This window comes from Paramisgurnus dabryanus, chromosome 17, assembly GCF_030506205.2.
Source record: "Paramisgurnus dabryanus chromosome 17, PD_genome_1.1, whole genome shotgun sequence".
Classification (NCBI taxonomy): domain Eukaryota; kingdom Metazoa; phylum Chordata; class Actinopteri; order Cypriniformes; family Cobitidae; genus Paramisgurnus; species Paramisgurnus dabryanus.
The window spans coordinates 28,780,394-28,796,680 of record NC_133353.1 but is presented as its reverse complement, the minus strand read 5'-3'; the positions used below and the strand labels follow the sequence as shown (position 1 = coordinate 28,796,680).

Sequence of the window (16,287 nt, the reverse complement as noted above, 5' to 3'; positions counted from 1 at the left end):
CAATATTTGTCAGGTCTGTCAAGGGTTGCGTGCAAAAGATCTTGTCATAGTTTTGAATGCAGATGTAATCAGGGATTTGAGAAAATCGCTTTGTTACTTCCTCCCCGAGTTACTTTGGCTCCGGTTCTCCCCTATGCAAATTTTGTATGTGTATATTTCCCAATTAAAGCGATACTCCGGAAATATCAAAATGACCCAATGATTTACTTACCCTCAAGCAATCACCCATGTCCATCATCTTTCAGACTAACTTATTTTAGTAAATGTTTGTCTTTTGCAAGCTTATAATGACAGAAAACGAGTATTAGGAAAAATCTTCAGACTCCAAAAAAGTGCATTCATTCTTTACAAAAGTAATCCACATGGCTCCAAGGGGTTAATAAAGGTCTTTTGTGGGTAATCAATGCAATTTTGTAAGAAAAATATTCATATTGTAAACCTTATAAACTATAATAACTAGCTTCCGTTAACGATGGCATCTTGGACTCGCACGATTCACGAGAGTCACAGCGCAACCTACCCATGGCAACCAAATAATTGCGTGAATCGCGTCCAATTGAGTCCAAGATGGCGTCTTTAACGAAAGCTAGTTATTACGTTTATAAAGTTTAAAATATGGATATTTTTCTTACAAATCTTGTTTATTAGCCGCAGAAGACCTTTATTAACCTTTTAAGCCATGTGGATTATTTCTATGAAGGATGAAGGCACTTTTTGGGGGCTTAAAGTCAGAAGTTGTTCCCTGATCCCTGTTTTCTATCATTATAAAGTTTGGAAGATCAAGGACATTTACTAAAATACCTCCAAATGTGCTAGTGGGCATCACCAAAATGGCAGCCAGGTGAACTTAATGGTCTCGAAAAAATGTAGGCATCAGCGAACAGACAGCATTTATTTAATCTGGATTTATAAAAAACATTTAAATAATGTGCTTTGAGGTCTTCAGTCAGCGCTTACCTCTCACAATCTGTGACTGTATCTTCACTACAGAGCGGGTGATTGCCGAACATTTGCCTGTAATATTGTGCATGTCAGTTGGCCTTTTGAAAAGAGCACATCAGATGCTATCACTTAATGGGTATCGCTTTCGACTTTTATTGAGGCGACCGCGTTGCGAATCGCAAACGACCGTGTTATCTTCTGAACGACAGGCAGCACAATAGACCCCGACTCTGCATCGGCTTGAGTCGCCGGAGGACGCTGATTAAACAGACATTAATTTCCTCATTTCGCACCTAACGCTGATAGCATAACAACTCTCATAGGTCAAGCTTGGAACCGACGTTTGTAAAGGTCCTGATGCAAACGCTTTGAACTGCAGCCTCCCGGCAGGTTAATGAAGACGATTACTGTGTCCATGCAAAGAGCAAGAATGTGTTTAAATATTTATTTAATTTATAAGTAATACATTTTTATTTTATGTTTTTAGAACTGAGCTGCTCTGTGTGGGTGTGTATTAAATTACTGTAAAAAAAAAACAATGCAGCAAAACCAAGTTGTTTTAACTTCATGCTGCATTTTTTTACAGTGCAGATGTTATCAGGGTTTGTTGGGGCTTTTGTGATATCTCCCAAAGTGCATTTTGATCCATATATTTGGAATAATGTGATATACTGTAAAGGATTTAAGCTGTTTAACATTGTTTTGCTGAATCCTTAGTGTTTCGAAACAATACTGGGTGTGTATCTGGATGTTAACACCCTCAGTGGTCTGAAATAATCAAGTGAGCCAAATCAATCTGAAGCTTTGCTGATAAGTAAGAAGCAGGCAAAAAGGCAACTTGAATTAATAAGTTCGTTTTTATAGTGTATTATTAATGCGTTTACCATTAGGTACCAATATTTATCTTTGATGTGCTAAAAAGCTTTCTTTTTTAGAAAGGGTTACGCCCCAGTGACAGCTAGTGACCATTTCTTCTAATAGTGCAGGAAAGATGTACTCTTGTAATGTATATCTTAATTGCATTTTGGTTAAAAGAGTATGCATAATTGTAAATTATAGCAAGGTGATTGGTTTGAGTTTGGTCACCGTTGCCCAATAATTCAAAGACAAAGGAAGGTAAGAAGATCAGAGGTGCAGACAACACAAGCAAGTGCTAGAGTTTTGTTTTCTGCGAGCACTCGACATTGCATCTTTCATAAATACATGAAAATGTTTAAGCGCACACACTTTTGAGAGGACAGCCGGCGTGTAATTTCAGAATAATTTTCACCGTAATCAGCATCTGTGTACATTGTTTTGCTGAATAGTCTGAGAAGATGTGCTTTCGCTTAGGGAATGTTTAATGAGAAATATGATGCAGATGCTAAATGATAACAGTTTAAGTTTCAGATGAGTGCAGATATTTGAGTTGAGAAATGAGTTATCTTCACATAGGGAAGAGCGCAGGGGTTTGGAGGGATTTTTTTGCATCTGGGGCGGTGATTCGGTGTAACAAATAACTACAGAGAGCACAATTCATGTTAGAATTTTAAAGGGAACAGATGTCTTGTTTACTCTATTCTGTATAGCTATTAGCTATTCAGTTTGAAAATACAGTCTTCTTTCTTATTTGCCATGTTTACCATGAAAACATGAGGTTATTAGCATTTAGTTCGGTAGCATTTAGGTTATGTCACATCTGTGAACCATGATTTCCTTAGTGCAATTGCTAATACAAGGTACAAAAGTTGACACAGGGGCGGTACCTTTTTAAAAATACACATTTGTAGATAAAAGGTGCATATTGGTATCTTAAAAGTGCACATTAGTAGATGTACACTGGTACCTCAAAGGTACATATCTGTAGCTAAATGGTTCATATGAGGATCTTTTTGAAAGGGACCATCCCAGTGACAGCTTTTCAATGTTTTTTTTTGGGAGTGTAGATTGTATTAAACCCAAAGTTATAGGGGTGGTTTCCCAGACAGGGATTATCTTAAGCCATGACTAGGCCTTAGTTTAATTAGGAAATATAACTAGTTTTAAAAAACATACCTTAATAAAAACATTACTTTTGTGCATTTTGTGGCAAAACAAAGGGCAGTGATGTATTTTAAAGGAACAGTATGTAGGATTGTGGCCAAAACCAGTACTGCAATCACACAACTGGTGGCCAGTACACAACATGACAACATAAACATTAGTTGAGGGCTGCAACTCCACTTTTTAATTGACAATATCCTGGCAGGCCAACGGTTGTCAGTGATATACTGTAAGTATTTGAAATTAACATGATTTCTTAATGTCTAGTGACATATCAGTGCCATTTTATGATTAATTGATATAAATTTCTAACATACTGTTCCTTTAGTAAAAGTTGTTTTCTGTTTCGACAGCTCCTACATTTATTTTAGTCTAGGACTAATCTAATCCCTGTCTGGGAAACCGCCCTATAGTGTCCAAGTGATATAAAGTACAATATTCGCTTTTAATGCCCCTCAGATTAGATAAAACTATAAAAAATATGATGTGTATGGTACAAAATGGACAAAACACTAAACCTTTAAAGGGGACAGAGAATGAAAAACCATTTTTACCTTGTCTTTGTTGAATAATGGTAGTGTCCCACATTCACAAACATAAAAAAAAGTGCTAGACATGCTAAACATCTCAGTCTCATAGAAATTCCTCTTTTAGAAATGTCGGCCAGAAAACAGCCCAATCTGAAAAACTGATGCTTATGACATCACAGGCATCTCACTGCCCCTCCACTTTAAAATAATTGGCTACATTTTTTTGAGTGGCAGCAAAGTCAGCCAATCAGTAATGAGATTGCAAGTTAAGCCAGTAGGGGGAGGCAAATAGGTGCAAAACCACTTGTTTAAAATCCCCCACAGAGCTATCTGAGCTAGGTTTTTAGGAAGCTTTTAAGGCATTACAGACCCAAACAAAAATTTTTTGGTCTACATGTCACATCACAGAACAAGAATAAATACCCAGTTCAATCATTCTATGTCACCTTTAAGGCATTTGGACCAAATTTTTTGCCAAAACGGCAAACCACATCATATTCGGGAATATGTGTTTTATTTTAATATGCAAAAAAATAGAAGCTAATAGGTTATAAAGCATTAACTGACAACAATTGTGTTTGTTATTACTATTAATTGATCCAATTTGTGCTAATATTTTGTAGTTATTGTCCTGGGCTATGGCTTTACAAACTTGTGTAATTTTCTGTCTCTTTAAATTATTCTTAAAATTGAGATTATACTCCAAACACACCAATGCATACATGCATACAACATTTTTAATGCATCTTGAATGAAATATTAAAAAAAGTATAGATGTTAAAGGGACACTCCACTTTTTTTGAAAATATGCTCATCTTTCAGCTCCCACAGAGTTAAACATTTGATTTTTACCATTTTGAAATCCATTCAGCCGATCTCTGGGTCTGGCGGTACCACTTTTAACATAGTTTAGCATAATCCATTGAATCTGATTAGACCATTAGCATCACACTCAAAAATAATCAAAGAGTTTGGATATTTTTCCTATTTAAACCTTGACTCTTCTATAGACCGTTTCAACAGTAACAACATAAACAAGCGGCTGTCGCGGTCCGCACGTAACTTCCGGTAAACTCCACTAAGAATAAATAACAACAGAGTTCTTTAAACGTAGTTTATTTATATAACAAGCAAAAAAACAACACATAGATTACCTAGGAAACCAAAACATTTGTTATTTTCGACGAGGCATTCGTTCAAGAGATCAGTTTAGTAACTAGTCAGACCATTAAAAAAATGAAACCGGAAGTAAGGTTCGGATCCAGACGTGTATCACGTGCGTCCGATGAAACCGTCTATAGTTACATCGTGTAATAAGACCGTCGGAAACTTAAAAGTTGGGATTTTTGTAGGCAGATATGGCTAGGAACTATACTCTCATTCTGATGTAATAATCAATGACTTTGCTGCCATGCCATGTGTGCAGCGGGCGCAATGATATTACGCAGTGCGCGCAAATAGTCCCCTGTTATTAAAAGTTACTAACTTCTTTGGTCATTTTTGAGCACGATGCTAATGGTCTAACCAGATTCAATGAATTATGCTAAGCTATGCTAAAAGTCGTACTCTAGAGCCGGAGATCGGCTAAATGGATTCCAAAACTGTAAAATTCAAGTGTTAAACTCTAGGGGAGCTGGAAAATGAGCCTATTTTCTAAAAATGTGGAGTGTCCCTTTAACATCTTCACTTTTTATTTAAATAAATTGTTCAAAGTTGGACATCACTTTTAACCTCCTTGCACAAGTGCTTGTTGTGTGTGCGTCTATTGTTGTGGTGTTTTACTGACATTTCCATCTCTGTCTACAACCGCTATAACAAAAGCATGTTGTTAATTTAGTCTTTTAGAAGTGTGTGTGTTTTCATGCTTGGCTATATTTGCGACCTCTCTTATCTCAAAGCTCCTGCAGCACTATTTGTGAGTGGGCTGGCAAACACACTTGACACACGGAGCAATCCATCCCAATCCAAATACCGGCTTTTACTAGCTCCATTCTAAACCGTGCCAGGCCCTCTTAACCCACTTGACCTGATGCCAACCTTACCAGCTTACCATTCCAAAGATCTCTGCCCATGCTGCTAATCCCTTTTCAAACCAAATCTCTTTTTACTCTGCCACCATTTTTATTCGAACCATCACTGCTGAGCTCACTGAGCAACGACAGCACGACTGAAATGTCATTTCTGGATCATTAGCTTTTTAAGATACAATATGTGTCTCTTCCATTTGCAAATGTCATGACTTTTACTTCCAGACGCCCCTACTGATTGCTCTCTTTCAGCTTTAATCCCTTTAAAGGTGGCATTAAACGCACACACAACCTCATTGTGCCTGTGCATGCTGCCACACTGTTACTGCTGGCATCTGTGATATTTGCTGTAGGCCAATAGCTCATTGCAAATCAGTGTTTAGGGGCTAAAGGACTTGTTTCTGGTTTATTGTCAGCATTGATTTGCAAGGCCAAGCTGATGTCGAGTGCCAAGCTGATTTGCATGTTTTTGTCAGTTTGTGTTCTGTTGCTGATAAAAAAATATGATGGTGCGTGTATTGCAGTAGAAGAGAAAATGTAAGATTTGTTTTAAATTGTTGACATAATTCCTGTACATTTTTAATAGCCAGTAATGGCGGTTACGCTAATAAATGTGATGCTTAAACTTGGCAGTAATATTTTTATTTGTGGTACATGTATTGTTGGACAGGATGCAGTGGGCATAATGACAGACCCAGAAACCCCCTGCAAAAGTCAAAGCAGACACCCACCCCATCTCCAACCCCAAACAAGCGTACAATTACCCTGAGGAACACCGATGTTCCTGGCAAACAGCTTTTCCTCCCCAGACCTCCCTTTGTCTTACATTTCCCTCTCTTTTATCTGCAGACAGTTTATTTAATCTCACCTCTGAGTTATAAGTGCTCGATTCTGGAGAGTATTCCGTGTTTGCTTGCTGAAAGCTAGTGGTAAGGTTGTCTTTGATGGACAGGGGCGATGACTGAGGATGTGTGGGTAGAACAGAGGTGTCAAAAGCATTAAAGTTCATCGGTAGAACTCTTCAAAGACTTTCGGTCAAAGGTGGATGAAAGCGAGATTAATGTGATGTGCGTGTGGCCGGTCTGTTTGGGGATCATTTTTGATAAGCTTGTCATTTTTGCTGGGAAACATTTTTTTGTGTCTCCTTTGTATAAATGTTTAACAGCCATGCTGAAACAAGTATGAGTAGCTGACACTGGGTGGTGTTTTTGATGTTGGCCCACATGAGACGCTGGTGTCTCCAACAGGGTGCCAAACCAGCAAGACTTTGGTCAACCAGCTTTGACCAAAAGCGTTTGCTATCCTTGGTGTAACACAGCATGTACATTCATTCTGATCTAATATTTATTCAGCAGAGCAAGATACTTTTTATGATTTTTAAATCAAAAGTGTTAGGTTTGCTATTCATCCCTGGAGTAGGTGAGCCATGCCAATTTAATTAGAATGTACAATTTTGAATAATGTCAAAAATCACTATTTTCGGTTTATTTTCAAGTTTAAAATTCACACATTTTCATTGTGGACTTTGGCACCCCACTGCAGAATAGTCATACTTTTTTAATTTTAAATCTACACAGAACTGCAAAATGCAGTAGTGGCCAAAAGTGATATCTGGGGGAAAAACGTACAATATTTGCTTTTAATTGTAATCTTAGGTTACATTAAAACATCAAAATACGAGGTTAATGGTACAAAATGGACAAAATGCAAAACTTTTAAGTTTAAAAAAAATTGTCAAAAAGCCAAACCACAGGGTATTAGGGAATCTTGAAATTAGGGAATTTTAAATAAATATACAAAAAGCTTACAGGTTATAGACGGTTTCATCGGACGCACGTGATACACGTCTGTATCCGAACTTTACTTACGGTTTCGTTTTTTTAATGGTCTGACTAGTTGCTAAACTGATCTCTTGAACAAATACCTCGTCGAAAATAACAAATGCTTTGGTTTCTTAGGTAATCGATCTGTTGTTTTTTTTTGCTTGTTATATTAATAAACTACGTTTAAAGAACTTTGTTGTTATTTATTCTTAGCGGAGTTTACCGGAAGTTACGTGCGGATCGCGACAGCTGCTTGTTTATGTTGTTACTGCTGAAACGGTCTATAAAGCATACATTGTCAACAATGTTATCAATATTTGTTGATTAAGAATGTTCGCACTACGTAAAAAATACTCTCTAACTGCAGCCGAATTCAGGATCCCTATGATGACAAAAGTAAACCGAAAAGATCATTTCACGAAATCGGCAAATTTAGCGAGTACCGATCAAATCATTTAATGTCATTATCGAGACCGATTTATGGCCGATCGATTGGAGCATCCCTAATACAGTTACAAACATCTCTTCATGTACTATTTTGCACATGATGTCAAATGACATCATACAAAGCAATTTTGTCGTTTTTTCCAAATTTAAGGGGAACATTTTCATTACCGGAATGTGTCCATGACTGGATTTGGGTTCTTTGACATGGAAATCTAAATTAAAAGCTTCAGTGCATGTTATACTATAAACATTTACAGTAAAGAAACATGTGGTATTTGGTGATCATTGGTAAATATAAAGACAATTATAAGGAATATAAAAGTGTCCAAGACCAATTTTCTCATCCTCCGCAACAATTTTCAATCATTGTTTAACAACAGTTGCATCTAATTCAAAGGTGAAAGTAAAATGCGAACTTCTGTGCATTTATAAGCCCCTCCCACCCGGTGAAACCGGTAAAACCGGGTTTGTCATGCGCTGATTGACCGGTGGGAAAATTCTGTCACCACAACCACCTAGTACCTAGACAACTTTTTAGTTCTCATTTCCGAAACATGAGTTTATAAATGCATATATTTAATGTAATATCATGTTGCGGTAATGATAATTTTTGATAATGATAATCTAAAAAATGTAAATAATTCTATAGATGGTTTCATCGGACGCACGTGATACACGTCTGGATCCGAACCTTACTTCCGGTTTCGTTTTTTTAATGGTCTGACTAGTTGCTAAACTGATCTCTTGAACAAATGCCTCGTCGAAAATAACAAATGTTTTGGTTTCCTAGGTAATCTACGTGTTGTTTTGTTTGCTTGTTATATAAATAAACTATGTTTAAAGAATTTGTTGTTATTTATTATTAGCGGAGTTTACCGGAAGTTACGTGCGGACCGCGACAGCGGCTTGTTTATGTTGTTACCGCTGAAACGGTCTATAGGAAATATTTTTTATTCCTCTAAAAATAATGATTATAGTAAGTTCAGACCTTAATCGTATATGTGCAAAAATTGGCTTGAAGGGCTGTTTAAAATTCTGATACTGGACACCTTCTAAATCTGGATTTCGTGAGAATCACCCACATGCATACATTTTTAATTCATTTTTCATAAATTATTTAAAAAAGGGGCGAATGTGTCAATTGTTAATAGTTATTTTTGACCATACTATATGTCATAATTAAGCTGTATCTACCAAGTATAATTGGTTAAAATAACCACATACTGTAATTGTTCAAAGCGTGAGCATTATGATTATATTTTAATCCGTTCTTCTTATGCACACTCACTCCTGCTTCTCAAAACACAGAAACTCAAGGACATCCATTTATTCAAAAGTTTAGCATATTTATGAGTGCATAGCAAATGCGCACTTTGTTGTTCTGCTTGTTTTTTTTGGGGGGGGGGGGGGGGGGGTTAGAGAGCTGAAGATACAGTAGCAAACCATGAAAAATCTTCTATGGTATTCTCAAGTGATCATTGCTAGACCCAAGTGAGTTTCTTTAGCTGTCCTTTTAGATCTCGAGTCACCCCAGACTGATGCTGTCATGCTTGAATATGATTGGCCGCTGCTATCTAAAAGAACTCGATCTGCTTTGCAGACTTTGTAACAAAGTCTGAGGTCATACCCAGCACTTGTTTTGTATCAGGATTGTGATGATGTACATGTAGTGTGTCTCTACTCTGAGCTGTCACCATACGGGCTTATGCTCAGATGGCTTAGCGTTCTATCACTTCATAAAGGGTTAAAATGTGAATGCCATGGCGGAAGGTCATATGCTAATTTGCTTTTGTTTTGTTGTTGATTTTGTTTCGTGTAAGCAGTGGCATTGGAGGCTCTGGGAATTTGAATTCTCATCACTTTTTATGCTCTGTCGGTTCAGTCGGGTCGTGCTATTGTGTCAGTTGTTTATTTTGTTAAAATCCCTCTTGCTCTCAAGCTTTGCTTGCTGTTAAGTTGCTCTCTTAAATCCTCTTGGCTTTGAGCACACAAATTGGTTTGGCTCGACGGATATTTGTTTGGAAAGCCTGTTATTGGCTAAAATCCCAGCTTACATCAACAAGACCATCCATGCTGGTCTTGGCTGGTTTAGTGCTGGTCTTAGTGGCGGATCTGTAAAGCCATGCTGTTCACCAACTCGTTCTTCTGGTACGGCTGGTTAACCAAGTAAGCCTTGATAGCTAATCTAGTTAAAGATCCTGATGTGGACGCCAGCCCAACAATATCTAAAACCCAACATATACTGTTGAACAGTCGTGCTGGTCCTTCTTATCAAGGAAATTTAACTCATTTCCCGCCAGCCATTTTTTGAAAAATTGCCCACCAGCATTTTTTGTGATTTGCACAAAATGCCTTTTTAGTTAAATTTTCTTAAAAAATATATATCAACATACAAATATATCAAATGAAAGAACAGACCCAAAGAACAAACAAAACGGAAAAAAATATTTCATCCTATCTATATTTTTTCTCTGCTTATAAACTCTTAAATATGGGTATTTTTCTTTCAAAATAATTTTTTTTTTAGCAAAAAGCTGAAATATTTGCATTTTTGTGAAGGAATTTTGTTAGAGATCAAATTCAGAGCAATTATCAAAACATACACAGAGTTTAAAATAAATAAATAACATTTTTGCTTCAGTTTTTTAAGTGCGCCATCTAGTGGATAATTGCAGTATTACACATTACCGTATAAATTCTTCAGAAACACCTTTTATGCAACTTTTTTCTCTTAATTCACGAGATAACTTGTCAGTGGTGTGGAAAGAGTTAATATGCTTCAATAGCCACTTGTGTTGTTGACTGTGTTTTGCGTGTGCAAAAAAGCTCAATTAATTTTTTTAATTATCTTCCCTCTTTCGATCAGGTACCCATTCCCCACAGTGTTCAGTACCTGTAGTAAGAAGGATCTGGTGGCGAGTCTGGAGAAGGGGGTGGGCATGTGTTTATATAATATGCCGGAAGTCAAAATGCTCTACGGGGGACAGAAATGTGGTAATGGATACATAGAGGAAGGAGAGGAGTGCGACTGCGGAGAGCCGGAGGTATGAAAGACAAATACACATCAAAGTCCTCTGCACGCCACAACAAAGCAGTCCGCTGCTTGCTTTTAACTGTCAGGTTCAATCTGAATTAGATCTGCAGTTTCATATTCAGTCTTTGGATGTGACTTTTTTTTACCAGTTTATAATTTCATACTGTCGGGTAATTAGTGTCTTGCTGTCTAAGTGGCATCACTCATGTTTGTGACATAAACAGTAAGCAATGGTCATATAAGCTCATGATGATTTCTTCAGATTGAGTCAACGTTATATGAAACATATAATTTTTACCAAATACAACTAAAATGAAAAAAGCTTGCTATGTTAATGTAATTTGCAGAGACTGTAACTGTTGCTTAATTGGTTGAGTTTGCATTAGCATTACAAAAGTTTGTGGGTTTAATTCTCAGGGAACACAAAAAATTTAATTTAAAGGGATACTGCACCCAAAAATTCGGTCATTATTTACTCAAACTCATGTTGTTGTTTTTTATGTTTGTGAACACAAAATATTTTGATAAATGAGGTTAAACAATACTAATTTTTCTACTATGGAAGTCAATGGGTACCATGTGGTTACCATAATTTATCAAAATATCTTGGTTCAGCTTAAAGGATTAGTCCATTTTCTTAAAAAAAAATCCAGATAAATTACTCCACCATGTCATCCAAAATGTTATATGGATAAAAAATTTTAATGGACTTTTATGGACCCCAACACTTAACACTTAACTCAACACTTAAGGTTCAGTTTCAAAGGACTCTAAATGATTTCAAACGAGGCATAAGGGTCTTATCTAGCGAAAAACGATTGTCATTTTTGACACGAAAAATAAAAAATATGCATTTTTAAACAACAACTTCCTGTCTTTATCCGGTCCTGTGATGCGCCAGCGCGACCTCACGCAAAACGTCATCTCGTCAAGAGGGTTCGGATGACGAATACAAAACTACACCCCAGTGTTTACAAGTGTGGAGAAAGAGGACCGTTCCGACGTTGTTGTATGTTGAATGATACTAATTAATGTCTTTGTGTCAGTTAATTGTTTAAAATGGTCCGAAAATGTGCGTTTCATATATGTAACACGTGACCTTTCCACGTCGCTACGCATTTACGTGAGGTCGCGCTGGTGTGTCACACAGCCGGAGGAAGAAGAGAAGTTGTGGTTTAAAAGTGCATATTTTTTATTTTTCTTGTCAAAAATGACAAATTGTTTCGCTAGATAAGACCCTTATGCCTCGTTTGGCTTCGTTTAGAGTACTTTAAAAAAAAAAATTGTTGTGTTAAGTGTTAAGTGTTGGGCTCCATTAAAGTCTATTAAAATGCAAAAAAATCCTGGAATGTTTTCCTCAAAAAACTTTATTTCTTCACGACTGAACAAAGAAAGACATCAACAATTTGGAGGATTTTTTTTAAGAAAATGGATTAATCCTTTAAGAAAAAACTCATACAGGTTCAGAACAACATGAGAGTGAGTTAAAATATGACAGAATTTTCATATCTGGGTGAATTATCCCTTTAAGTGTACTGTAAGCAGTGGGTATACTCTTAGGCTATGTTTACATTAATGCGTTTATCCTTTAAAACGCGTTACTTTTGCTACGTTTACGCCTTTCGTCTACACTACATCACCGTTTTCGACCCTCATAAACGGATTCGTTCGCAAACGCTGAAGACCCTGTTTTAGTTTGAGAACTCAGACGTTGCTCTGAGTGTAAATGAACGTAGACAGAGTCTTATGTAAACGAACAGCTGATGTTAACATGACAGCGCATCATTTTCAAAGTAAAAATTATTTTATTCATGTAAATGTTGGTTTGCAACGGAGGTTTTGCCAAAAAATAGTAAACATCTACCAACCAGCTATTATAAACGCTATATCGGATTGTTTTAACATGTATCCTTATAGATAATGTCTGTTTTATATGAATGTTTGAGTATTGTTGGGTTTAATGCGTTTATGTTTTGTTTAAATTTAGTTAGCTTACGAAAGATAGACTGTAATTTTAAACACCATATAGGCGTTGCAAAGGCCAATATGAAGAGAGAATTGTAATGGGTCAGACATTATTTTCCAGTTTAATGTAAGTTTTGTTTGCTATTTTAAAATGAATTTCGTTTCAGATAATTTGTCTCTTAATTTTAATCGATGTTTTGTTGATAAGTTTTGTGAATATAAATTAATAAAAACAATAAACTCAACGTCATTAATATAATGCTGGTTTAGGCGCTTGAGCATAGCTATTTCTGTGTTGCTAGCGGAGGACGTGCACAGACCTCGCACACTTTTAAAAATTAATGCAATAAGCATTTCTGGTAGGCTAAATTAATACTTCACCTCTTACTATGTTTGATTGAAGTTTGCATTTGCTAAAATTTATTTTTGCTTCAAGTTCGCTACTGTTTAGTACTGTTCACTTGAATGCTTTCTTTTTAAATCATAAAGACCTTTCTGTTTAGTTATAAAAGCAAAATTAACCTATTAATCATATTAATATGTTGTAGGGGGGAGCTAGAACAGTATAAGACTTTCCCAAACACATTTTTATAGGTTCAAAAATAGTGTCTGTTATAGTTGCCAGCAAATGACCCATGTATGACTTTTTTTCAATATCGCACACCCCTAGGCTGCGTAAACGCGCAAAGGTAAGCTATTATTAGAGTAATAAGTTATTTTACACTTTTATGCGCATGGCCAGTTATGTGATTGGTCATGTTTCATGCGTTTATGGTGGTGCATAGTGTGGATGAAGATTCTTTTTAAAATGCCAGTATAAACGAGGATCGTTTTCATTTTAAAATGCCGTTTTAAAACGCAAATGGTCTAATGTAAACATGGCCTTAATTTATGCCCCCAATTTTTAAGGGGGACATATCATGAAAATATGACTTTTTCCTTGTTTAAATGATATAATTGGGTCCCCAATGCTTGTGTCAGCTAGAAAATGTGAAAAAGATTAACTCAGCAACTTAGTTTTGGTGAACCATTCTCTGCAAGCATGTAAAAAAATAGGTCATTGAAATTTGTCTCCCCCTTTGATGTCAGAAGGGGATAATACCACCCCTTAATCTGCACTTACCAAACCACGACACTGCCATTTAGTGCAGAGATCAGCTCATTTGCATTTTAAATGACACACCCAAAACAGCACATTTTTGCTCACACCTACATAGTTGCAATTTTAACATGCTATAATAAATTATCTATATGGTATTTTGAGCTAAAACTTCACATACTTACTCTGGTGACACCAAAGATTTATTATACATCTTAATAAAGTATTGTGAAATGTCCCCTTCAAAGCAGAAGTGTGTATACCCCATGCTATCAATACGCTGCGTATATCCTACACACAACTGGATAGAAACATCTGCTAAATGCATAAATGTAAAGTGTGTAAGTGAAATGAATTAGTGAGTCACTTCTGGAACTGGTGAAGCATCTGAATGAACCTGTTCACTAAAATGAATTATACTTCAGAAGCCTTCATACCAGAGGGGAAAGCATCTAGCAGAGCTCATTTGTTTTACTTTAAATGTAGTTTATAGCATATTGTAATAGCATGGTGACGACAGTATAGACATTAGGCCAAAAAATTGGCCTAAAAGTCTAAGATCTTTCGTTGGGAAAAGCTTGTGTTTTGGAGAGGCACCCTGGCCTGTAAACTCCAGTGATCTCACCAGGGGAATAAAGCAGGAAGGTGGGTACAGAACAGAGAGAAAACTGAGCAGCAGGAAGGGTAGAAGGATGACAACTGGAAGTTTGGAAAATGCAGCAGGTCTGTAAAGAGATTTCTCTTACTCTGAGGGGTAGTTACAGCCAGCGGACCGACCAAACCCTTCAGCACCTCTCCCAGTATACCAGTACTTTCTTAAAGAGGAAATGAGGGGGAGAAAATGAGGGAGATAAAAGAAAAATCTCAAAAGACATGAATTAGTGGTGTATGAAATAAAATTTTAAGGGTTGAGGTCTTAATGAGCACCATTTCTACCTTTAAAGACGAATAATGTTCTTCTACTTCAATGCCAATTATTTTCAAACTTTGAATATCTCTCTCTCTCTATCTCTTCCTTTCTTTTCTCAGATAAATGTCTTCTTTCCTTCAATTGTGTTAGGACTCTGACATTCTCGTCATTTCCACATAGGGTCATTGATGATGTCACTGGCTTTAACATACGTGCTCGTTCCACTGATATCATGAGCTCAGTGTCTGTGAAAGTAACATCTTATTTAAAAACCCAGAACAATGCATGGGCCGCTAATTTATACCAGACATGTCGGCGCACACGAACCTACAGCAACATTTCCAAACATATTTTCGTTACCATGGATTGCAAAGAACTGGTTGACAGGGGAATTTCCTAGTAAACCCACACCTGGAACTAATATCCAATATAATGATCATACCGGGTGAAGTTTTAGACTTTTTTGTTGCTTTACATTGTTTTTCGGTTAGCCCAGTTGTCTAATCCTAAATATAAAGGATCGTATGTGCTATGTTATTTTGTTTAGTAAAGTCGATTTATAATGCAAGAAAATGTTTCTTACACCAAAAGAAATGTTAGTCATTGTACTAAATCAATTGTTTGTTTTTAATAACTAATTTCCACCTTATTTCTGCCCCCCAATTTTTTTTGCTGCCGTACCTTTAAGACTTAAAGGGATAGTTCACCAAAAATAAAAGTTTGTCATTTACTCACTCTCATGTTGTTACAAGCCTGTATACATTTCTTTGTTCTGATGAACACAAGGAAGATATTTTGAGCAATGTTTCTTACCGCACTGACTTCCATAGTATTATGTTTTCCTACAATGGAAGTCAATTGTGCTTCTGTTTCCTGCTTGATTACGAATGGAAATAGAATAGAAATATATTTATTGTCTATTTCCACAGGGGTAGAAAATTGTTTTTAGACATAGAGTTAACACACAATACAAAAACATAACATATATAGGGCCCTATGAAATACCTTTTATTTTTTCCAAATTCCATTTTATTTATTCTTTAATTCTGTGTTTTCCGTTTAATTATTCTCAATTTCCGTGTTTTCCGTTTTTATTTTTCTGGATTCTGGTAGTAATGGTTAAGTTAAATTTCAGTTATTAAAAAGCATATCTTATCAACTGAAAACATTAAACGAATACAAATAAGCAACAATTTATTTAAAGTTTTTATTAAAATTACATATAGGCTGATGTATTTTGGCTGTCACAGTAACCGCAATGTACTTCAACCATGCTATTGACAAGCAACCAAATGTTTAGTTTTTTTCTTTTAATCATAATATACTCATCTTGTTTTACTTTTAAGGCATCTGTATTAAATGTATTAGTTATGAAATGCCTGTCAACAATCCGATTTAACATTAGAGATTACTGCACATTCCTCACTTCATGAATTAAATGTACAGCTGGAAAAGTTGTTCAGTTAACTCTTTCCCCGCCATTGACAA

At 36.2% G+C, this 16,287-nt stretch overlaps 1 protein-coding gene across 2 annotated transcripts in view; it reads left to right on the top strand.

Moving 5' to 3' along the window:
• The window catches only part of adam12b (ADAM metallopeptidase domain 12b), a 137,845-nt gene that overhangs the window by 92,893 nt on the left and 28,665 nt on the right, over positions 1–16,287 (top strand). For both annotated transcript variants that reach the window (XM_065288392.2, XM_065288391.2), the window contains exon 12: positions 10,658–10,835. In XM_065288392.2, the coding sequence (XP_065144464.2) occupies positions 10,658–10,835 (178 nt within the window). The remainder of the gene's footprint in view (positions 1–10,657; positions 10,836–16,287) is intronic.